The sequence below is a fragment of the Salvia splendens genome, chromosome 12, assembly GCF_004379255.2.
Source record: "Salvia splendens isolate huo1 chromosome 12, SspV2, whole genome shotgun sequence".
Taxonomy (NCBI): domain Eukaryota; kingdom Viridiplantae; phylum Streptophyta; class Magnoliopsida; order Lamiales; family Lamiaceae; genus Salvia; species Salvia splendens.
In genome coordinates, this window is record NC_056043.1 from 3,346,078 (window position 1) to 3,370,519 (window position 24,442).

A 24,442-nucleotide genomic window follows, 5' to 3' on the forward strand; every position below is an offset into this window, starting at 1 on the left:
TGCTGACTACAGATATTTTCTTCATCTGCTACAAATCTTTCTATCTTCTGCCAAAGTTTAGTATTGCAAGATGAAGTCCACTTCTGTTATCTGTTCTTCAAATTCATTCTCTCGCTCAATAGATTCATTCGATGCTCACCAATTTACGTTCTTCCGAAGAAAAAAGAGCAACTCAAGCCCTAATTTTGCATTTACCCGTAAACTACCATCGCTTTCCTTGCATAGACGCCCTCCGTCCGACTTCATTTGTCGTTCTACTGGTAACTACTTACCTCTTTCAGTTGGCTGGTATTTCAATAAATTAAGCTGAACAGCTGCTTTCCTTACATTTAGTGACTTTTTTAGGATTGTTGATAATATTGCTGAAATTTCAATCTTAGTGACTGTTTAGGTTGTGTTTTTTGGTTTATTCAAATAACTCGAAATAAAGGCATAAAATTGTGCTCCGGGATTGTTCTTTGCTACTGTTTTTGCTCAAAACAGAAGCATGTAGTTTCCTTTGTGTTTATTTTTGCGTGAATTATGCCTCTGTACTTGGTGTTGAAAGATTGAAAGAGTTTCTGAATGTTTCACTTTGCCATCTGAAACTCTATGCATTTTGTTGTTTTTGATTCTACATTCAGATGCTCTTGAGCTCGTCCAGACTAGTTCATCTGCTTCAGAGTTTGTCGAAACTGGCTATATCTTTGGTGTTCATGGTTTCCAAGGGGAGGTTCGGGTTAAAGCGAACACAGATTTTCCTGAGCTGCGGTTCTCCAAGGTAGAGCTGTGAATGTCTGTACACTGTATCATCGAAAATATGTAACAATAATATTATAATAAATGAGACGAGAATTAGGAGAGTGTAAGAAATTCTGTACAAACTACTTAACCAAAGTGAATCTAAATGTGAATCACTATTATTTCTAGCCAGGAACTAGATGGTTGAAGCAGCAAGCATCAGGAAGTGAGACTATTCAAGAAATTGAACTGGTGGATGGCCGAGGTCACCCTGGACAAAGTTGGCTTGTAAAATTTAACAACATCAATTCAGCGGAAGAGGTGTGCTCATATTCACTTTTCTCGTGAGTTTGATTGTACATTTGTTCAGAAAATACAAGGTTTATGATTCTTAACATTTAGCTTTATTTGCTCAGGCACGAAAACTAGTTGGGTCAACCATATTGGTGAGAGATGATGATAGACCTGATATAGAAGAAGGAGAGTTCTACACTCATGATCTCATTGGCATGAAAGTTATTCTAAAGGTTCTTAGTTATACCAGATCTTTGTGCTAAAATCTTTCGAAGATGGCTGGGAAGATGTGATTTCACTTGCCTTGCTTACTTTTTTCTTTGTCACATTATTATTTAAACTTGATTCTACAGGAATCAGGGGAACCAATTGGAACTGTTGTTAATATATTCAACAGCGGAGCAAGCGATCTTTTGCATGTCAAGCTGAGTTCATCTAGAAAGATTCCAGACCAGACAGAAAAAACTGGGGAAGGTGATTCTGGCCCATTAGTTTGGGTTCCATTTGTTGAAGAAATTGTCCCAACTGTTGATGTGGAAAAAAGAGAAATGTTGATTACGCCACCAAAGGGGCTCCTGGAGTTAAATATTCGCTCTGATATGAGGAGCAAGAAAGAAAGGCGTGAGCTGGTGAGATGTACTATTTTTTTGCCATTTCTTGTCTTAGTTCATAAACTCTACAGAATTTGCTTGCTACTTGGTTTCCTATGTCTTAAATCACTTGATAACATTTCCCACTACATCAGGAATGGAAAGAGAGAAAAAAATTCCAAAGACGCTTGATAGCAGCCAAAAAGAAACTATGTGAAATGGAACAGCAACATGTGTTTCATGGTTTTAGATATGGAGAAAAGGACCAGAGGAGCTCACTTGCAAATGAAATAGTAACTGTAAATTCAAAATTGCTACAACAGGCTCTGCAAAATATTGGAATCCTGTCAACAAGGTACAGCTCCTCTCATTATGTAGCTTTATATGATGAGTCTTCTCAATGTGAACAGGCTTTGCTCATACCTTCTGGAAATATTTTTATGGATGATTTGCTTGCTTGAGCCTATATGTAGTTATGTACAAGTGTTCAATGATTGCTGATTCATTTTGGAACAGAAAATACTAAGACACAATTTCTGTGTTTCTGTCTTTTGCCTTGCTTAGACTTTGAGTGCACAGACTTATCGCCTTGTTTACCATGTATTTTTGAATCAAGCTTCTGCTCATAAGTGATATCTATGCATCCCTTCTTTGTCTTGGATCAGGCTGGATTTACACAAAATTTTGAGCACGGTGCCCAGATCAAACAGACTGAAGGTACCTGATAATCTTAGTTCAAACGGTACAGGAGTACTGCCTGATCCATATTGCGTACTACAAAGAGCAGGATGTGAAATGATTTCTAATGGGAAAGTTGCAATAGTTTTGGTATTGGAGGACATTGAGGGGACTGAAGGGACTTCCAACAACAACCTTGTTGATTCTGAGGGAAATGAAAGTGCGAATCCACTTTTTAAAGCATTGCTAGATGATAACTCAAGATTTCCTAAGGTATTGTTGAGGCATACTGATTTAAAGAGAATCTTGGAGAACATTATTATGATAAATCCTTCACATTATTTTTGTCTACTTTTATTTTTTTTGTATTTTCAGTTGTTGGTGTTTCTGGCACAATTGATTCATTGCATATATTGCCAGCTGAAGATAATTAGAGACTAACAAATCCTGTTTTGCCTGAGTTGATGTTTAGACATTCATGAATAATTGAATCAGTGTACTGCCACAGAGATGAATGTGATCTGCTGAAAGCACCCCAATATAGTTGCCTTTGATGCAACTGATTGCTATATCATCTAAATCACTAGCTTTCCGATTGCAGATCGAAGACCGCTCAGCTGTGCCTCTGCTATTGGTAGGTTCTACTGGTTCAATCAGTTCTTGCCAAGAGTTTTTTTCAGACCATGACTACTTTGCATTTGACCCCCAGAAGGTTCGTTCTGTCAATACCTTTTACAATCACTTACATGCATCTGAGGAGAAGCGATATGTTTTTTGTGATGTGTCTTATGACCATGCGTTTTTTCGCTAATGCATTTCTATAACCCAACAGGTCTGGTTTTTGGAAGAAGAAAAGCTTCCTCTTGTTAGTAGCTCAGTTGCAGAAGATGACAAGCATAAAATCCTAATGAAGTCACCATGGGAGTTCCTCCAGAAGCCAATCGGATCAGCTGGCGTGATCAGCCTGCTTTCTTCCCAGGACTCGTTACTAGACGAACTAGGCGAACTGGGCGTGGAGTATGTCCAAGTAAGCGCATACTTTGTCATCTTTGCATCACAAGTGCTTACTCTCTGAACCTCCCCTCCCATGATTGAAGAATGTCCTTGCATCATGTTCTGCAGGTCCGCAAGATCAACCAAGAACACGAGAGCGACCACGCCCTAGCCGGCCTTGTCGATTCGTGCAAAGCAAATGTGGGGCTGCGGGTCTTCGAAGACATGACATCGGAAGAGAATTTAGATGTGATGCTGTCCATGAGCTTTTTGAGGAAGTTAGTGAAACAGGTAAACAAACTGCAGTTTGAAGGCGTTGAGAGCTCCAATTCATATGTGGAGAAGGTTGAGAAAGATTGGGTTGATGTTACACCAAGAGCTCCCAATTCTTATGAGTTTCGTTCTTCAATATATTGGTGCGTGGATGCTGCTACCAAAAACAAAATATGTGTTTTGTATCAATCTGATTACTAGTTTTGTAATAGCAGTTACAGTAAGTTAGGGGATTTTATCGAAAATATAAAGGTCTTGTTGTCATTGATCAGTTACTACATGTATTTAGTTGGAAATATATATTTAACCATCTAAATACGTTTAGTTGGAGAAAAAAGGTATAATTATCATTTAAATTACAGTAATTTTCTATTTATTTCCGATTGATCTCATAACTTCAAAAATTGAAATTTACAATAATAACTTTTTAAAAATATTTTTTGTAATTGTTCCGCAATAATAAAAATAAAAAATAATATGGCAAAATCAAATACATGCGACAGTAAAACTACGTTCTTTTGGATGAAATGATGTTATTCTATTTTGAGTCTTGATTAAAACGAGTATTATCTCAAATGAGGCTTGGATGAAATGAGGCTTTGTGCCTTATAAGTTTTGATTTTGACTATTGTGTGATAATTGGAAAAAAAAATTGATTTAAATGGGTATTATCTCAAATAAAAAAAATTCCGTCTCCTCCACAACTTCTCTCAGGTACAATCCTTTCGTATCAGCTTCTCTGCTTCAAAAAGATTCTACTATAACTTAGCAAATACATTCAAATGCATTTTATAGTACAGAAGCTGAAGCTACAAGTTGTATACAGGAGATAAGTTTCTACCCATTTATCAAACTCAGGCAGGAATAGGATCAGCTGATACATACATCCAGGTGCAATGAGACGAGCAATGGCAGCTCGATAGGTAAACATCTCTTAACTCCTTAGATCATGTTATCATGGCATTTTGTAATAGAATCAACAAGAAAGGAAAGTATTCACAGATTTTTGGTGCCATTTAACTCAACCATTAGACTAAAAACTGAAATATACATAATCACATGGTAGAAACTGTTTTGTGTAACAAATTGCGAATCAGCAAACAAAGTGTTACGGGACCGGCATCGGCTAGGCTCAGGGAGCGGGAGGTGCAGTCCGAGGTGGATCTTGACGCCGACACTGGCGTATCGGCGGAGGAGCAACGACCGGTGCCAGCGAGACGAGAGACGGGTCACGAGAAGGCCGACGCGGTATTGGACACGTCAATCATAAGGTTAGGATTATACTTGGAATCATTTGTTGGGGAGGAGATGACGTGTCCACCAAACAGTTTTCCTCGCCTCAAGTGGCTAGTGTTAAGAGGTTTACCAAAGTTGAGAGTAGAGGCAGGAGCCATGCCCTCTTGTCTCTTTAAATTAACAATCGGAGAGTGTTCTTGTCTGGAGATGGGATTGACTGCCATTTCTACCCTTCAAAGACTTATAATTAAACAAATGCCAGAATTGAGAGAAAGGGTATCACTAGCAGGACAGGATTACCACAAAGTCCACTCTCCCTTCAATTCGTATCAAGGACTAGTCTTCACCCAGCTTTCTCATTTCTCACTTTTTTCTTTAGGTTTGGCATATTTTCTTTGGTTGCAAAGTAAATAAATTTATGAAAAAAATGATTTACTTAAATCATATTTTGTGGAAATTTGAAAAAAAATAGTGGAAAATATTATTGCATCAAAATATCAAATGAGAGATAATGTTATTATGCTTTAAATTTAAAAAGTGATATACATCTTTGTTTAGAGTTTTATCAATTCTTTTATCCTGGTAAGTTAGGTATGACTTAATCCCCTTGAAAAATGGCATAAGATCTGATCAAAACACATCTTTATCTCCTTCTATTGGTTTTCTGGACATGTATTCTCAAATCAAAACTAACAATCTCATATCATTGATCTAACACGAGTTGGTTGATTACAAAAAGATTTTTGATTTTTTGATCAAAAGTTCTACCTAGTTTTTTGTTTAAATCTGTTTCACTGGTCTTAAATTAGTTTTGATCTATTAGGAGTAGTATTTCATAAGATAAATTGAAATTTCAGATATGAGATATTCCAAAAGTCTTAAAAAAATCTATTATCTGACATACTTTGATTTATATACCATTGAAATGATATTATCTATCACTATGTTTTCCCAAGTTGTTGCCCTGTCTTTAGAAACTCCCATAAAACATTGTTTTTAATAAATCGAAGGGTTTTGGATATTAATAACTACTTAACACATTCCCGTGGAAAATTAAAACTAGTTGTATTTGTTTTCTTATTACATTTTTTATATCATTAATTATTTAACATTCTTATAATTCTTTGATCCTGTTAAGTTACGCACATTTACTGGAGTACTCAAAGAGTGCTGTCAAAACAGAACACATCTTCTTCTTCTTTTACTACTTTCCTTGCCTATATACTCACAATTACACGAATGACACTTATAAGCGCTTTTGAAACTTATTTGGAAAAATAAAATCATTAACTCTAATTCCATCACTATGTCGCAGCCGGTTGAGGACGACTGCTCGGTACGGAGGAAGTGGACGGATGCGGAGAACGTCGCGCTGTCCAAGGCGTGGATGAGTGTTTGCGATGATCCCCTCACTTCGAATAATCAGAGGATCGTCAACATGTGAGCCAAAATAGCAGCAACCTACAAGGCATTTTGCCGGGAGGGGAGGTAACGGGGAGGAGTGCCGGAAGGGGTGGGACCGAATTAGGACTGAGGTCTCCCGATTTTCGGGCTTGTACGCCAACGCCCTCCGTATGCAGAGCAGTGGCCAAACGGAGGATGACTGCAGGAGGATAGCGGAGAAAGCCTTCCCCCAGCCCGGGTTGTATAAGGAGTTCTCCTACTGAAACTGCTATGAGGTGCTGAACGACTCCGAGAAGTTCCGGGCAGGTGTCGACGCTGGCTGGCCGAAGAAGCAACGACTGAACTATACCGGTGATTACAGCGGCATCAGCGGCGGTTCCCACGACCTCCCCGAGGGTGCTCAGGAACTCCCGTGCCCTCCATCATTCGCTTGCTGAACTCGCCCGGTTGGTCAAAGGCGGGTGCAACGGAGGCGGGGGGGGGGGGGGGGGGCGCCGGGGTCCCAGGAGGTCCAGTCGGCATCCCTCTTGGCCAGTCGACAGAGGATCTCAAATTCTTCGAGCATCAACAAACGCGAGCTCAGATGGTCTAGACCTTAGCCGATTGGAAGGCGGCAGAGGACCCCGAGGAGAAGAGTTTCCTTCACACATTGCTCGTGAGCATGCATGACGATTTGCAGGCCACCGCGGCACGAGGGTACCCGCGGCGACGGAGACGAGGAGTGAGACGGAGGTCGGATTTTTTTAAATAATGTATTTTTTTAATGTACTTTTTTTTAAATTAATGTATTTTTTAATGTACTTTTTTAAATTTAAATAATATTATTGAATTTTCCCTTATCTGTGTCGTAAATTTAATTTCGTATTTTGTGTGATTGTCAATTATTATTTGTTTTATATAATTAGAAGTGATGTGACTACGCTATTGTTGAGCTATTTGCTTGTGCTGATAATAAAGCATTCTTTTTATCTTTTATTTGTACTAGTGGTGTAAGATATACCAGTCGCTTCTAGGAAACGACCGCTAGTGTGAGATTGATATAGAAGAACAGAAAAAGAAAAGGTATCTAATGTCATGCTAATGGATATAGAGACTTAAATCATTAGTAGCGTAGTGTAGTGTAATGTAAGGTAAAAAAAATAAAATCAAAAATTAAAGTGGACTAATTTTGGTGGATGAACCAAAATGCCAAAAATGAACTACTCCCTCATCCCATGTTACTGTGGCAATTTTTTTTCATTATGAAATTTAAGAAAATTGCATTTAGTGAGTTGAAAGAAGATAAAATAAAGTAGCAAAAAAAAAAGGAAAGTAAGAATGAGAAAAGAGAAAAGTAGGAGAGAGAATATAATAATTGACATTAGATATATTTTTTTACCAAAAATAAAAATAAGTCAAAGTAACTTGAAATAATCCAAAATAGAACCTAACTCAAATCATTTAGAATGCAGGATTATTTTACGGTAGAATGAACCACCTACTACATTTCCCGTTTTAAAAAAAAATGGATAAATAACTTGGTAAAGCGGACAAATAGTTCTTATATTTATAAGAGAATCAACTTTCAATACAACCTCTCTCCCTGTATTCTCTCTTGTATTTCCTCTCTTCGCTATTTTCAATCTAAATAATTGTGTTAACTGTTTTTTCGCAAGAAATGTAATTGTATTAGTTAATTAGCATTTCAAAAAAAATTACTACAAAGAGGATTATGATTATTATGAGTTCATTAGATATATTAAGAATTAACCTAATTAATCAGCCACATGATGCCTTTGTATAAGCCCAATCTTATGTTTCAATAATATAAGTTGCAGGAGTACAACTTTACTAAAAAAATCATGTTTCTATTATAATCCTTTCGTCCATGAAATAATGTTCATATTTGCCATTTTGATCCGTACGAAATAATGTCCACATTTGCTTTTTGTCTTTTATAAGAAGTAGATCCTACTTTCCACTAACTCATTATCATCACATTCTATTATAAAACCAGTGTATAAAAGTCGGATTCGTACTCTATTATACTTTTTTTCCACTAATTTTTTTACATATTTTTAAAAACCCGTACCATGTTAAAATGAGACTTTAAATCGTGAATGGACGAAATGGTATATTTACAAGTCCTGGTTTTACAGAGTGAGTTTTGGAATATGGTTTCAATAATAAATTAGCTAGTAGTATATTTACTAGTCGCATTTTTGCGTATTTATTTTGTGAGTTTTGGGATATGGTTCCACAGAAGAAAATGTTACCTCCTCAATCCGCCATTATAAGTCCCATTTAAGTTCAACACGAGTTTTAAGAAATATAAAATAAAGTGAGTGAAAAAAGGTTGAAGAACGTAGGATCCATTTTTATATATTAGTTTTATAATAAAATGTGATTGAAATGAGTTAGCCCACGCGCTACGCGCGACACATAATATTTTTATTCTACTATTAATTAGACATTGTGAATAAATTAAATAATATAAAAAATAACATCATTACATAAACTTAAAGAATAAAAAATTATAATACTATATAGTAACAATATATTAAATAATTATAGATATAAAATTAAACAAATTTTAAATTAAACTAAAATGAAAATATTTGTTACAAATTTTGGAAATTTACCATTGATTATAAATTGTTAAAAAATAAATTGATTAGATAAAATTATTTTGAGTAGTTTGTTTATAAGCTTATTTTGCCAAATATTTTGAAATAGTAAATTTTTAAGGTCTTGAACAATTTGTAACTTGTTTTAAAATTCTTATAAGAACACTTCCTTAGTCAATTGCACTATTCAATTGATTGTCAGTTATTATTAGGGTAAACTGCTTTAAAAGTCATGATTTTTTTCTAAATTTTGGTTTTTCCCACGAACTAAAAAATTGGCGTGTAATGTCACGAATTTTATAATCCGTCGTCGTTTTTCCATGGCGGATTTTCCGACTATGAAGCTAGCTGACGTGTCTTTTTCAGCTGATGTGGCTGCCAAGTGTGTGTTGAGTGGATGACGTGGATGACAAATTTTAAGTTGACTTTGCCATATCATCAACCTACCACTCCTCTTCCCTACTCTCTTCGTCTTCCACCAAACCCTCCTCCCTTGCCACCACCACCACCTAGTTGGAGCGTCGGGTTTACTGTGTGCAGTCGGTGTAAGGATGCTACATATTTGCAAAAGTAAACTCTTAGGTTCAGAGGATTCGCTAGAGCACCGGGTATAGAAGATCATGAACTTTCAGAATTCAGTCGTTGTCACAGCAACCCCGCTTCAAAACCTCAACCCTCTATACTATTGGCTAGTATAGGGAAGTCGAGATCGAATCCACGAGGACGGTTGGAATGCATTAAGAGAACTTTGGGGGGTTCGGCTGCTGCCACGCAACGAGAGGGTTGAGTTTTAACTACTAGATCTGGGAAATTAAACATATTCTATCCTAACTACTAGATCTGGAGAATTGAAAATGCTTTAAGTAACGATGCAATCATGATTCGAGAGAAACTTACGATCATCCTCCAAATTTTCTTAGGTCAAGTAAATGAGTTTCCTAAAATGGTTAGACACAGAGCATGCAAAAGTAAACGACAAAACAGATTTCCCTAACTGGCTACTGACAGAAAGCTGTGCAACTAACAAACTAAAGCAAACTCGACTATAACTACCAATCGACTTCATCTTCTTAAGCAAACGAACACGAAATGAACAAAACAGAACATAAAAACAGAGCATACTGCACATTAAACGATGGACGCTATGATTAAACTAAAAACTACCAGATCTAATCTACTGGACCAAGTAAATCAGCAATAACAGAAGTTTCCATGCAGATCTAAACATACGTACTCAGATTTAAACATTTAAAGGAAATCTAAGCTACATCTATCAGATTCATCACCAACCAAACCAGATCTACAACTTTCAACACCATTTCAACTCCGATTCAACCTCAATTTAATAAATCAACTCCGGTCTCACCGATCTCAACTCCAAATCAACAATTCAATTGCAAAAAGCATCCAACTCAGTAAAACAGAACAGTAAGCATCAGAATCAAAACGAAAACTGAAAACGGAGCTAGATTAACCATTGAAATGCAAAACGAGTCACAAAACAGTCGCCGAATTTCCGGCAAGGACATCGGCGAAAGAAAGTACGTGTGAAAAGTAAATTGTTTCTTCGCTCCTTATCGGAGCGGTGTTACACCTTCCAAACAACAGAAAACTACACCACTACCCAGAATTTCCCATCAGAAACCAAGTGTGTGCTAAGGTGAGAGTGAGAGTGAAAATCTGTAGAGAGCCGAATCTAACTAAGGATTTTTCTAAATGCTCCGAGTCCTTCTTCATGCTCAATCCTTCCTTCTATTTATAGTTGTGGCTCCAATCCCTGGGGCAACATTCTTCTTGATTTTACGTTTCTGCCCTTAAAGATTTCGCTACTTTCTTCTCTCTTTTGCTCCTTTCTTCTTTGCCCTGGTGATTTACACTTGTTCCTGGTTCCGACAGATATTTCACGCACCTAGACGTATAAATACGTGTTAGCACCGTAGAAAACACAGAATTTATATCTAAAATAGATGCATGAAACAAGCTGATACGAGTCATTCTATCATTATTAATTAGTTTAGATATATTAGGGATTTGCATATCTTTTCTTATATTTGTTTCTTGTTCCATAAGCTAGTATTCTAGTATTATAAATAAGGTAGATTGTTATCTTTTTATTCATTCAACCAATTAATGAAATTAGTATTTCGCCCAATTTGGCTTGAATCACAAAATTCTATTTCTTTATTGCTGTCGACGAGAACCTCTCTCGCGCTCAGCCCCCTTTTTGCCGTCCAAGTCACGACCTAAACCTCTTGGACGCTCGACGACTACGGTCTCGTTACTTGATCGTGTGGAATTCGGACGTTAAGTAAAGGCATTCCTTAACAACTGGTGCTTTCATCCCGAGCTAACCTCCGCAGCACCACCATCACCTGCCGCCTCTCTCGTCCACTCCAAAAGTTTTTTCCTAGGAGGATCCGGTCCATCAGAAACAACCTCCTTAATCTGGGTAGACTCGAGCTTCTACTCAATCTCCTTCCAATCTTGGCCCTTCTCCTTCAACGCCTCCTCTCTTGGCCTCGCCTGGCCGAACGGATTGCTCCCTACCGGCCTCACGGTAACAGCAACTGGAGAAGCAATCTCAGTCTTAGGCTTCTCCGGAGCAGTAATCTCAATCACGGGTAGTGTTCTAGGCTGCAAATTCCATCTAGGCCTACTGCCAGCACTCACCTCCTCTCGTCTCCTACCCCAGCTGCATCACCACCAATTCTACACAACCACGCTTCAGTCCGTCGATATGTCATACTACTACGCCGGCTATCACCGTCGTCGATACGACTTCCCTCCTGCCACATAGCCATTCCGTCCCTATCAGCCCGTCCAACCTCGTCGTGTAACCAGTTGGGACCCTCCGAGCAGCCAGGTGGAAGTACTCCGTCCGCCATCGTGGCCTGATCCAGAATCACCATGGACCCGTCGAAGACAGCCCACTTGCTGGGACCTACCATGGACCCGTCGGACCACTGCATATCAACATTCTTCATCCCACGAGCTAGATATGTACTCGCCATCACCGCCCAAGCGCCAACCTACCTGCTGGGACCCACCTGTCTATCGAGAGACACCAAGGCAACGCCCCTTCAACGAGGTCTCGGTGTATGATCAGCCGTTGGCCCCTGTCCCTAACTCACGTCGGAATCAACCTTACACGGCGCGTGACACAACGGCGCCGCTGCACACCTTTCCCAGAAGGTATTCCATTAGAGGGCCCGCGTCTCAGCAGCCTCGTTCAGCAATCATAGTGGAGGACCCGATTAATGCAGAGTCAGATCACTTGTTGGAGGCATGGGACATGAAGGCAACTCATGTCGATGCCACAGATCACCGGGTGAGCAAATTCCGATCATTATCGCAGCCCGATCAGCCAGATGTTTCTTCCTCGCACCGGACGCTAGAATACCCTCCATCGAGAAAAACTATGGCTTCTCGTGGGCCGTCGGGTTTATACCCCAATGTCTCATTGGCTCCACCGCGACACAGCACCACCGAATCTACAAATCTTAGGACGGATTTCCAACCACCTCAGGGAAACCCTTCAATCCAGCAACGGCCGCTCGTATTTCAGCAATCGGATCAACCTGCTACTCGCCAGCCTTCATGTTTGGAATCACCTCTAACAGCAACCATTGCCGCAAAGCAGCACGACCAAAATTACCAACCGCCGCTGCCCCAATCAGATCGTCAGCCGCAGCGGCCGAGTCCTTCACCGCCTTTGGAGCTGCTAGCCTGCGCCGCTCCGGGACCTTTCCAGCCCTTGCACTCACTGCCCGTGACAGCACCATTTGCGGTGTCTAATCTGCATCCACAAGCTGCTATCCCAAGCTCAATGAAGAAAAATGGGTAACGAATATACAAGAAGGAGAAGAGATGATGGAGATTAAGAATATTATAGTTGAGTATAAGGCTCCAATTGAGACAACAAAATTGGACCTTATAGTAGAAATGGATGAGCTGAGATTAAAGTCTAAAGAATTGGGTGATGAAGGGAGAAGTTCAGTTGTTCGGTATGCGTTTGATCCAGGAGGAGACGCCTCGCCAAGCTTTTGCTTTCAACTCTCGTCCTTGGTTCGTGGTTCCCACCTTGAGGACAAAGTGGATTTTAACCATGGGGGAGTTGATACGAGTCATTTTATCATTATTAATTAGTTTAGATATATTAGGGATTTGCATATCTTTTCTTATATTTGTTTCTTGTTCCATAAGCTAGTATTCTAGTATTATAATTAGGGTAGATTGTTATCTTTTTATTCATTCAACCAATTAATGAAATCAGTATTTCGCCCAATTTGGCTTGAATCACAAAATTCTATTTCTCTATCGCTGCCGACGAGAACCTCTCTCGCGCTCAGCCCCCTTTTTGCCGTCCAAGTCATGACCCAAACCTCTTGGGCGCTCGACGACTATGGTCTCGTTACTTGATCGTGTGGAATTCGGACGTTAAGGAAAGGCATTCCTTAACACAAGCCTTATCACTAGCCCTCCACCAGAACCTCCCCCGAGCCCACCACCTGAACCTCCCACAAGTCCACCACCGGCTCTGCCCTCTCCACCAGCACCTCCCCCAAAGGCCACGACCGCCGTCAAGGCCACCTCTACCACCAAGCCCTCTGCCTCCACCAAGGCCGCCGCCACCAAACGTGTCCTTCTCAAGCCACCTACCAACAGCAATCTGCAAAGAAAACAACCCCACCCAACAACATCTTAGTAGAGAAGCTTTCCTTTTTCCGACCACCTCTTTCCCGTTTCTCACTTTCTTCAAATTCCGGCAACGAAGCTTCCTCCGCCTGCGACAGAGGCGGCTTCAGAGCTGCGATTCATCAAATCCAAATCTTTGTAACATCTCCTGCTCGATCTCCCCTCCCTCAAAGCTGCACCCTCGCTCACCACCCTCTTCACAACCACCTCCTCCGGCGGCGCCGCCACCGGTTCTGTCGGAAATTTTTTTACCACCACAATGGGTCTACACACAATACGACATCGTTTTAGCTGAAGAAAACGTCATCATTTTATGAATTTCCTGCGATCTCCACGTCATCTTTCAGCCTTGCCATCTAAGCTAGTTTTCAATCGGAAAACTACAGGGTCGGGTCAAATGGGAAACCCGATAAAGTTCGTGACATTAAACGCCAATTTTTTAGTTCGTGGGAAAAACAAGAATTTGGCAAAAATTCATGACTTTTAAGGCAAACAGTTTACCCTTATTATTACTTCAATATGCAGACTTTGCCTTGGAAGAAGAATTTGAAAAAATTGGGAAAGAAATGGTGCAGAAATGTGGGTATTTGCCATTGGCAATTTGTTTACTCGGTGGGGTTTTGAGAGAGAAAAAATCGATTTTTGAGTGGGAATCAGTAAATGAGCATATCAAAGCAGCCATATATGGAGATGAAAAGCAGATCGATGGAGTGCTTAATTTAAGCTATGAAAGTCTACCCTATTATTTGAAGCCTTGCTTTCTCTTAATGGGTGGTTTTAACGAGGATGAAAACATAGATGCTCCGAATCTATATAGGTCGTGGATAGCACAAGGCATGATTTCATATGAGAATATTGGAGACAAGGATGAATGTTTAATGGACATCGCTGAGCTGTACTTAAGTGAGTTAGCCTCCAGGTCCATTCTTCAAGTTGAAATTTTCAATGATTATGATGCCGCAGTTAGAAATATAAAATATAAGACATGCAAACTTCATGATGTAGTACGAGAACTATGCTTGAAATTGGGAAAAAGAGAGGATTTTGGTGTGCTGAGTTTGGGGTATAAAGGTGGGAAACTTAGTACCTTACTACGGGAAGCTTCCTCACATATTAAGATACACCATTTGACAATCAATTTCAGAAGTGAAGTCGAGCACGAGCCTACAGTCGCTTGTGGAGAAGATACTAGCGAGCATATAAGGTCTGTTCGATTATCCAATCTAATAGAGTCGAATGTTGTTGAGTTCCGCCCACGAAGTATTGTTGATTTTCAGAAATTCAAATTGCTTAGAGAACTAGTTATCCTGAGATTCAAATTTGCAGGAGGGAAGTTACCGAAAGGAATCACTAAACTAGTTCACCTTAGACGTTTGCGTTTAGAAGCTTGTGAACTTGATAAGCTACCGTCATCCATGATGAATTTGGTATACATGGATACCCTTGATTTATCAGATTCAATGAATGTTGAAGTTCCAAATGTTTTTAAGGAGATGTTGCGATTAAAACACACTTGACTTTTCCCCACTTCGAAGATGAAAATATTGGAAATTATCGAGTAAGATTGGATGAGGGAGTATATGAGTTGGAGACTCTATTTTGCTTTGATAGTAGATATCATGAAATCATATGTATGGACAGAATGAATAATCTCCGACGTTTTTTGGCAAGAATACACGATAATGAAAGCTTGTCAGCTATCATGAATGGCATTATGAACTGGAAAAAGATAAGCGATTCTCGTGTTTGGATTGATGGAAGTTGCGACTTAACAAGTGAGCGAATGCTGGAGAAGGCTTTGACATGCCCCAATCTTTATGAATTGGTGATTACGACTACGTTAGGGAAGGCGCTAACAAAGTGCGGGAATGATTTGCTGAGCTCGAAAATTAGGTGTTTGGATCTGTATGGATCCGAAATTGAGGATGATCCAATGTGGATACTGGGAAAGCTTCCTTGCTTGATAATATTGGGATTACATTGGGAATCATTTGTTGGGGAGAAATTGACGTGTCCAGCAAACAGTTTTCTTCGCCTGAAGAAGCTAACATTAAAAGGTTTGCCAAAGTTGAGGGAGTGGAGAGTGGAGACAGGAGCCATGCCCCTTCTCTCTAAATTAAGTATGGGAGAGTGTTCTGGTCTGGAGATGATTCCAGAGGGATTGAGTGGCATTTCTACCCTTCGGACTCTCGTAATTAAACAAATGCCAGAATTGGGATTAAGGGTATCACCATCAGGACAGGATTTCCACAAAGTCCGCCATGTCTCTTCAATTATCATCAAGGACTAGTCTTCACCCAGGTATCTCTCATTTCTTTAGTTTTGATGGTTGGTTTATATGCCATGAAACTCTTTGCCAAAATAAAGTCATAATCTCTAATCCTGTCATTATATTTTTATTTCATTCATTAGAATTCATAACAAGAGAGCTGTTCATCACTGTCATTTTTGGTGCACAAAGAAAACATTGTACCTTTCTCTAAACGGTACATTCCTTGGTAAGGTTTTAATGAATCTCAACTCTTTGGTAAGATTGTATTTTATTTTATTTTATTTTTCTTTTGTTGGAGGTTTAATTTCTTCCCCTTCTTGCTTCAGTCTCGTCGTTACATTTCTCGAGTGTTCCTCTTTGTACTCCTCTCTCTAGCAGGGAAATCCTTCCTAGTTACGATGTGTTTGTGCATAAGTAATTGTTTGGAATCTTGGCAATTTTAAGCTGTGTAGTGTTGGTTAATAAGATATTTTATTTGAAATGATGTTGTGTTTGAATTGAAATTGATGGTTTGTAATAACTCAAATGTTGAAATTGAAGAATTCAGTATGTGTTTGCAACTTTGCATTGAATTTGGCTTGTATTGAATTGCTCGATTAATCATTGTTTAAAGTCGATCCATTAGGATCATTGAACACTTATACAAGGAAATATTATTGATGGGGTACGAACTAAACCCTAATGGCAAGCCCAATAACAGTGACGGCCCATCAGCCCAGAGCCCAAGAAAGAGTATCTGTTCGGCACCAAAGAGTTCGGCACGACCAAAGAGTTCGGACTCAGCCTACAGCTCGGTAAAAGCCGACCAGTCAAGCTCTCTCAGATCGGCAAGAGCTGATCGGTAAAGTCCAGCAGTTCGGTCTCAGCATTCGACCGAACTAGGAGTTAGTGGACTCATGAAAGGCCTCCACGACCTCCGCTATACCCACGATCTATTTAGTGGTACGAAGCAGTTATTGAGCAGTTATTGCTCACCCACGATCTTGTTAGTGGGGCTGCAAACCACGATCTTAGTTCAATGTATAAATAGAACTTAGATCAGATAGAAAAAGGTTAGAATCTCTCTAGAGAAAAAATCATATAGCAAGTCTGTGTTGTAAGCTGTAATTCGCAGATCAAGCAATACAAACCTGCCCCCATTTCTCCCCGTGGACGTAGATTTACCTCAGTAAATCGAACCACGTAAAATTTCCGTGTCGTAATTTATTTTTACGAGCATTCATCATCATCAATAATTCGCGGATTCATCACTGGCGCCGTCTGTGGGAACCAGAGAACAAAATTTGTGATAAAGCGAATTTTTGATCCATTTTTTCCACCCCAAAAATGCATACCAGATCGCAGAGTACCCGTATTCCTGCCCGTGAGAACCAGGAGGAAGCCAATCCATCCCATAGGTCTGGAAAACAGCCTAGGGATAAATCCACCACCAGTTCTCATGGCGGAGGAACAAGCCGCTCCAAAAATCGTCCCACTGAGTCTTCCCAGCAGCCCGATTTGAACGAGGCTGTCAAGCTGTTTTTGGCTGAAAAGCAGGAGGAATTCTTAACCTTCCTGCAAAAAAGCCAAAAGCAGCCGGAGACGAAAACGGCGGATTCTCCCTCTCCCTCCATACGAGACAGTCACTACCGCAGTAGTGTCATGTCTTCCAGGAGAAAGAATCCTCGGTACCGGAATCACAGGAGAACTCCATCTCCTCCATACCGAAGAAATGTCGGGTTCGCCGTGTACGGAGCATTGAGGACTCCGTTCTCGGACGACATCACCCGAACTCCCCTACCACAGAACTACCGAACTCCGTCGATGACTTACGACGGGCTCGTGGACCCTCACGATTTCTTGGGGCGCTATCAATATAACATGGCGAACCAGGGTCTCAACGAGGTCCACATGTGCAAGCTGTTTCCCGAGCTGCTCATCGGGAACGCGAGAAGGTGGTTCGATAGCCTCCCCCAGGGCAGCATCAGATCTTACCGAGGTCTAATGGATGCCTTCCACAGGAGGTTCTTTCAGAAAGCGGAAGCCCGAATCACTTCGGCTCAGCTGCTTTCCATTCGTCAAGGTCGCGACGAAAAAATCAGCGACTTTATGACAAGATTCCACAAGGAATGCCTGCAAGTAGACGATCTCAACGATCTGCTTGTCATCTCGGCATTCCAAAATGGAATCCTGCCCGGAGCTCTCTACAGGAAGCTCGTTGAGTGCGGTCCGCAGACAGCTCAGGAAATGTGGGACATTGCGGACCAGTACTCCCGGGCCGATGAGGCAGACCGTCGCAAACGGTCGTTAGACAGCTCATCGACCCGAGGAGACAGAAGGAAGCCCGATCATAGCGATCAGGGGCATCCTCGCCGGACTCCATTTGAAAGAATTCAAAGGGCTCCGGTGCAAGACAGATTGGGATCTCGTCTCAATCCCGAGAAGTCGCCCGCTCAGTTCGTACCGCTGAACAAGCCGAGAGCGGAAATTTTCGAACTGCACTCTGACCTATTCGAAAAGCCAAAGCGGATGACGAAATCAGCCGCGCGCCGACCACAGGATAGCTACTGCTCCTACCATCAAGACCACGGTCACGATACTGAGGAGTGCAGAAACTTGGCTGCAGGTATCGATGTTCTTGTGAAGGCGGGGACATTGAAAAAATACCGAAGCAAGCAGCCAAAGAAGAATAAAAAGCAGAGTGGTGCGAACTGCGCTCCTCAGGATCCGAAAAGGCAGCCGGATCCCGAAGACGATGACGAGCCGCAATATGATGGAGTAATCCAGACTATTGACGCTCTCCCTGCCGGGAAGACCAAGTCGTCCCTGAAGTCAGAGCGCAGAGGCTCCAATCGAGAGGAGCCAACGCATAAAAGGCTGAAGCAGGACGAAGTGATTACGTTCTCGGATGCTGATCCCGTCCCGGCCATCTCTCCTCACCAAGACGCCATTGTCATCCAAGCCGGAGTGGCAAACAAACTAATCCACAGGGTGTTTGTGGATACAGGAGCGTCGGTTAGCATTCTTTTTAAAGAGTGCTTCGACAAACTAGAAGTGGACCCAGCTCGGCTCAGTCCGGCTCCGCTTCCCCTGAAGAGCTTCGCCCAGGAGGACACCCGCCCTGAAGGTATTATCAGCCTTCCGATCACGGTGGGGAAAGCGCCTACTAGCTCCAGTACGATGATTGAGTTCTTTGTGGTAAAAGCTCGGTCTCCGTACAACATCATCCTGGGAAGAGACTGGCTCAACGCAGTTCGGGCCGTTTGCTCTACTTATCATCTCACCATCAAGCTCCCCACTAAAGGGGGGATAGCGGTCATCCGAGGTGATCAAAAGAGAGCAAAAGAGTGTCTGCAGATTGCGCTTAAAAGTGCCGAGCAATCAGATCGGCATCATCAAGCATAGCAATCACAGCAGCCGGAGTCAGAGGCAAGCGAAATTACCGAAGTCACACCAGAGCCGAACTCAATGACCGTTCAGTTATACGAAGATGATCCATCCAGAACGGTCAAGATCGGTTTCGCGGGAACGCCTCTACTCCGAGAAAAGACCATCCAGCTCCTCAAGGAGTACAAAGATGTCTTTGCATGGTCTCCGTTGGACATGACCGGAGTGCCCTCTGAGGTAATCACTCATCGGTTAAATATTGATCCATCAGTCCGGCCTGTAAAACAGAAGCAAAGACTCTTTGCGGCAGAAAGAAATCAAGTCATCCATGACGAAGTCCGCCAATTACTGAGAGCGGATGTGTTATTCGAAGTGAAGTATCCTTCGTGGGTGGCCAATCCTGTCATGATCAAGAAAAAGGAAGGAGGATGGCGGATGTGCATAGATTTCACCGATCTAAATAAGCACTGTCCCAAAGATTGCTATCCCCTTCCGAACATAGATAAAAAAGTAGAAGCTTTGATCGGCTTCGAAATTTTCTGTTTTCTTGATTTATACAAAGGCTACCACCAAGTCTTAATGGATGAGATTGACGCTTCAAAAACGGCCTTCATTACTGATTTCGGCATTTTCGCTTATAAAAAGATGCCATTCGGTTTAAAGAATGCCGGAGCCACTTATCAAAGGATGGTAGACAAGCTTTTTCGGCACCTGATTGGAAAGGAGGTCGAAGTGTATGTTGACGATATAGTCGTCAAAAGCAAAAGCACTTCGGAGTACGAGCACAACCTCAAGTCCACTCTCAACGTGCTCAAGAAAGCCAACCTCAAACTTAATCCCCAAAAGTGTACCTTTTTGGTAGATTCGGGAAAGTTTCTGGGTTGTTGGGTTTCAAAGGACGGACTCAAGGCAAACCCCTCAAAAGTTCAAGTCGTTCAGAACATGGCAATGCCGAAGTCCATACATGACGTGCAAAGGCTAACCGGATGTCTAGCCGCACTGAATCGATTCCTTTCCCAAGCAGCCGAAAAGCAACTGCCGTTCTTCAAGGTGTTGAAAAAGGCACCAAAGTTCGAGTGGGGAGCCGAGCAGCAAAAGGCCTTTGACGAGCTCAAAAGTTACCTAGCCGAGCTTCCTATTCTCTCTGCTCCAACCGAAGCCGAAGTAATATTCTTATACTTAGCGGCATCGGATCAAACCATCAGCGCGGTGCTTGTACGAGAAGAAGGCCTAAAGCAGCTTCCCATCTATTTTACAAGCCGAGCATTAAGAGGTCCAGAAACCAGGTATCAACCTCTGGAAAAGATTGCTCTGGCATTAGTAAATGCAGCAAGGAGACTGCGGCCATACTTCTATGCTCACAAGGTATGCGTCTTAACTGATCTGCCACTTCGGCAAGTGTTGACCAAACCAGAAGCATCAGGCAGAATCGCCAAGTGGGCTATAGAGTTGGGAGAGCACACAATTGAATATCTACCTCGGAAAGCCATCAAGGGACAAGCCTTGGCAGATTTTCTTGCAGAAGCAAAGTTCGATCAAGCAATTCCTGTTATTGCCGAACAGAAGAATTCTGCCAATGCCGAGCTAGCACAGCCCTTGGAATCCGAAGTAGAGCCGCCGGACTGCTGGAGCGGATTCGTAGATGGAGCTTCAAACAAAATGGGAAGTGGAGCTGGTATTTTACTTGTCGCTCCCGACGGACACGAGGTAACCTACTCACTTCGGTTTCTATTCCCCACTACTAATAATGAAGCCGAGTACGAAGCCCTCCTAGCCGGACTCCAGTTAGCGCAAAGTCTGCTCGTCAAATCTCTCAAAGTCCATTGTGATTCACAAGTCATAGTAAATCACATGTTGGGTACAAGTGAAGCTCGTGACGAGAGAATGAAGAAGTATTTGGACAAAGCGCGAAGCATCAGCCGAAGTTTCTCCTATTTTCGGATAATCCGCATTCCCAGAGCGGAAAATAGCCGAGCAGATACCTTAAGTAAGTTGGCCTCAGATCCGAGCTCAAAGGCGGAAGAATTAATGCATCGAAGCATTGATGAAGCCGAGGTACATTCAGTATCCAGCTCGCCGAACTGGATGACGCCGATCTTGCAGTATCTGGATCAAGGACAATTGCCCGAGGATAAGAGAGAAGCTCGGAAGATCACGTGCCGAGCACTTCGGTACGAACTTCATGAAGGAGTCCTCTTTAGAAAGTCTTACCTCCAGCCGTTATTGCGATGCGTAGGACCAGAAGAGACGGACTACATCCTCAGAGAAGTTCATGAAGGATCGTGCGGTAGCCACATCGGAGCCAGAGCTTTAGCTAAAAAAGTTCTGAGATGGGGATATTATTGGCCAACCATGGTACAAGAGGCAGTGCAGCTCGTCAAGAAGTGTACGAAGTGCCAAATTCATGCAAATGTCCCAAGGATGCCGCAGACCGATCTATACACTATGCAAAGCCCTTGGCCTTTCATGCAATGGGGCATAGACATAGTGGGACCACTTCCTCAAGCTCCTCGGCAAATGAAATTCCTTATCGTTGCCGTGGACTACTTCACGAAGTGGGTGGAGGCTGAACCATTAGCTACGATAACGAGCTCAAAGGCATTGGACTTCGTCTGGAAGAACATAGTGTGCCGATTTGGCATACCCCACATCCTCATCTCGGATAATGGGACTCAGTTCACCGACAAGACGTTCAAGAATTGGTGCCAAGAGCTGAACATTCAACAGCGGTTCACTTCGGTCTCCCATCCCCAAGCAAACGGACAAACGGAAGTAACGAACCGGATTCTGGTGAAAGGGTTAAAAACTCGGTTAGAACAAGCCAAAGGACAATGGGTAGAAAATCTCCCTCAAGTCCTATGGTCCTACCGAACTACACCCAAAACCTCCAACGGTGAAACTCCGTATAGTCTGGTGTACGGCACTGAAGCCGTAATTCCGGTGGAGATCGGCGTACCCAGTCCCCGAACTCTAAATTTCTCCTCAGAAATGAATGACGACGGACTGAGAGCAGAACTAGATCTCGCCGAAGAAAGAAGAGAGTTGGCGTGCATAAAAGCAGCCAAGTATAAGGAGCAAGTAGCCCGGTATTATAACCAAAGGGCGAAAAAGCTTCAATTTCAAGTGGGAGATCTCGTCTTGAGAAACAACGAAGTAAGCCGAGCAGAAAAGCTGGGCAAACTCGAGCCCACATGGGAGGGTCCGTATCGGGTGTCAGAAGTCCTCGGCAAAGGGTCTTATAAATTGACTCACATGTCAGGAGAACAAGTACCCCGAACATGGCACGTCTCCAACCTCAAGAAGTTCCACTTGTAAGAGACAAAGTCCGGTCAGTCTGTCTTGTGTCTAGTTCGGTCATAGGGGTACATGTTTTTATTTGTTTGTTTTTTACTTGTACCTTTTACTTGTCGTTTTATAAAAAGTTTAAAGTTTTTTTCTTTCATCTTTTTCATTTTTTCTCTATGTGTTTTGTCTCTATGTGCTTGTCGTCTCTTACAAATGGTACCAAGGTATATCGTTCTTTAAAGACTGATCCCCTTTTTAGATCGATTATTAAAGACTATTGTGAGTCCAAGCTTCTAAGGAGGATATAAGACCACAATTCAGCTTAACAAGCAGTCCGTCTGAAACGAACTGCAATAAGCCAACGATTGTGAGTCCAAGCTTCCAAGGAGGATACGAGACCGCAATTCAGCTTAACAAGCACTTCGTCTGAAACGAACTGCAATAAGCCAACGATTGTGAGTCCAAGCTTCTCAGGAAGATACAAGACCACAATTCGGCTTAAGAAATAAGCACTTCGTCTGAAACGAACTGCAATAAGGGAAAGTCCGATCCACGCGATAAACCTCGCCGAATTAGGACGACCAAGTTCGGTCAAAGAAGTTTACCTCATAAGACCGGGGACGACCATGTCTAGTCAAAGAGGTTTACTGCATAAGACCACTTCGGTTAACTGGGAAAGTCCGATCCATGCGATAAAACTCGCCGAATTAGGACAAGGGAAAGTTCGATCCCGGCGACAAAAATCGCCAAATTAGAACACAAACCAAGTCCGGTCAAAGATGTTTATTTCATCAGACCAAAGACGAGTCCGGTCAAAGATGTTTATTTCATCAGACCAAAGACGAGTCCGGTCAAAGATGTTTATTTCATCAGACCAAAGACGAGTCCGGTCAAAGATGTTTATTTCATCAGACCAAAGACGAGTCCGGTCAAAGAAGTTTACTTCATAAGACCAAGGACCAAGTCCGGTCAAAGAAGTTTACTTCATAAGACCGAGGACAAGTACGATGAAATTTTTTCGCTAAGCTGTAAATACAGTGTTAGAAGCGAAAACAAAATTTCATTTTTCAAATCTTGTTCGGCATACAACTCCGCTACCCTACAAAACGGCGTTACGCTATTACAAAGGACTATTCTACTGTCCAGGGTTGCTGAAGTTAAGCCACCTATCTGCAAAATCCTCTGGAAGCCGAGTTCGGTTGTTCCGAGCAGATGAAAAATAAGCAGGTCGACGAGATGCTATCCTCGACCCAACGCCTCTTCCCCGAGCCCGAGAAGTCCTAACACCTCGGCGATGAAGAGTCTCTGCAATAAGCATCTGCTGATCTTGCTCGCTCATAGTCACAACTCCTCGGCGAATTTCAGTCCGTCCCTGTCTTGACGATTCCGGTTGCTCCTGAGCCCGTTCTCGTCTTGACGTTTCCGGCTGTTCCGGAGTTCGTTGTTGACTGGGAGTAGGATTTTGAACAAGGGAACCAGAGGTTTGATCTGGAGTGCGAGCATCTGTTGGCACGATATGCCGAAGGAATCTTTCTATGGAGGGGCGCCGAGAAAGAACAATGTTGTACCGAGAAGCCCAGCGCCGCAATGATTTCACAACTTGTTGGCAAGCCGAGCTCTCCAGCGCATTGTTCCTCCGGAGTACATGATATTCCTCCCACAGTTCGTCAACTCGACTCTGAACATCTGATATGGTCACTCCCCCGCGCACACGGATGTAATCCTCGTACGCAGTCCTCTCAGCAATGGTCGTATTCAGCTCGGCCTCCAGATCCTTCTTATCGGACTCTAAGTCCTTATTATCGGCCTCCAGCTTCACTAAACGAGCCAGAAGCTCGTCATTCTTCGTCTGATCGGCTATAGCTCTTTTCTCAGCTTCGTCTAAAGCCGAAGAGTACAGCCGTTTCCAGTGAAGTATCTCCATCTCCTTGAGTACAAAGCAGCTATATTAGTTCGGCAGCTGTACCGAGCAGATAGTAAAATACAACAGGAATAAAGGCGAGTACGAAAAGCTATACGAAGACAAGTGT

The 24,442-nt window shown here is 42.2% G+C and overlaps 2 protein-coding genes across 2 annotated transcripts; both read left to right on the forward strand.

Annotated features, from left to right (window-relative positions):
- On the forward strand, positions 1 to 3,904 carry LOC121759054. The gene is made up of 10 exons (XM_042154543.1): positions 1 to 260; positions 624 to 760; positions 910 to 1,041; positions 1,137 to 1,247; positions 1,368 to 1,643; positions 1,760 to 1,959; positions 2,270 to 2,555; positions 2,884 to 2,994; positions 3,115 to 3,309; positions 3,405 to 3,904. Exons 1-10 carry the CDS (start codon positions 71 to 73, stop codon positions 3,747 to 3,749), a joined length of 1,983 nt encoding a protein of 660 aa, XP_042010477.1. The 5' UTR covers positions 1 to 70; the 3' UTR covers positions 3,750 to 3,904.
- Positions 3,905 to 14,055: 10,151 nt separating this feature from the next.
- Positions 14,056 to 15,006, forward strand: LOC121757405 (probable disease resistance protein RXW24L). Its single transcript, XM_042152959.1, has one exon. It carries the CDS (start codon positions 14,056 to 14,058, stop codon positions 15,004 to 15,006), a length of 951 nt encoding a protein of 316 aa, XP_042008893.1.
- Positions 15,007 to 24,442: the final 9,436 nt, after the last annotated feature.

Excerpts from the sequence above, each read along its gene's own strand:
- LOC121757405 (XM_042152959.1), top strand. The coding sequence starts at position 14,056 with ATGGTGCAGAAATGTGGGTATTTGCCATTGGCAATTTGTTTACTCGGT.
- LOC121759054 (XM_042154543.1), top strand. The coding sequence starts at position 71 with ATGAAGTCCACTTCTGTTATCTGTTCTTCAAATTCATTCTCTCGCTCA. Across the intron at positions 261-623 it reads CTTCATTTGTCGTTCTACTG|ATGCTCTTGAGCTCGTCCAG; the intron begins GTAACTACTTAC and ends TTCTACATTCAG. Across the intron at positions 3,310-3,404 it reads TGGGCGTGGAGTATGTCCAA|GTCCGCAAGATCAACCAAGA; the intron begins GTAAGCGCATAC and ends CATGTTCTGCAG.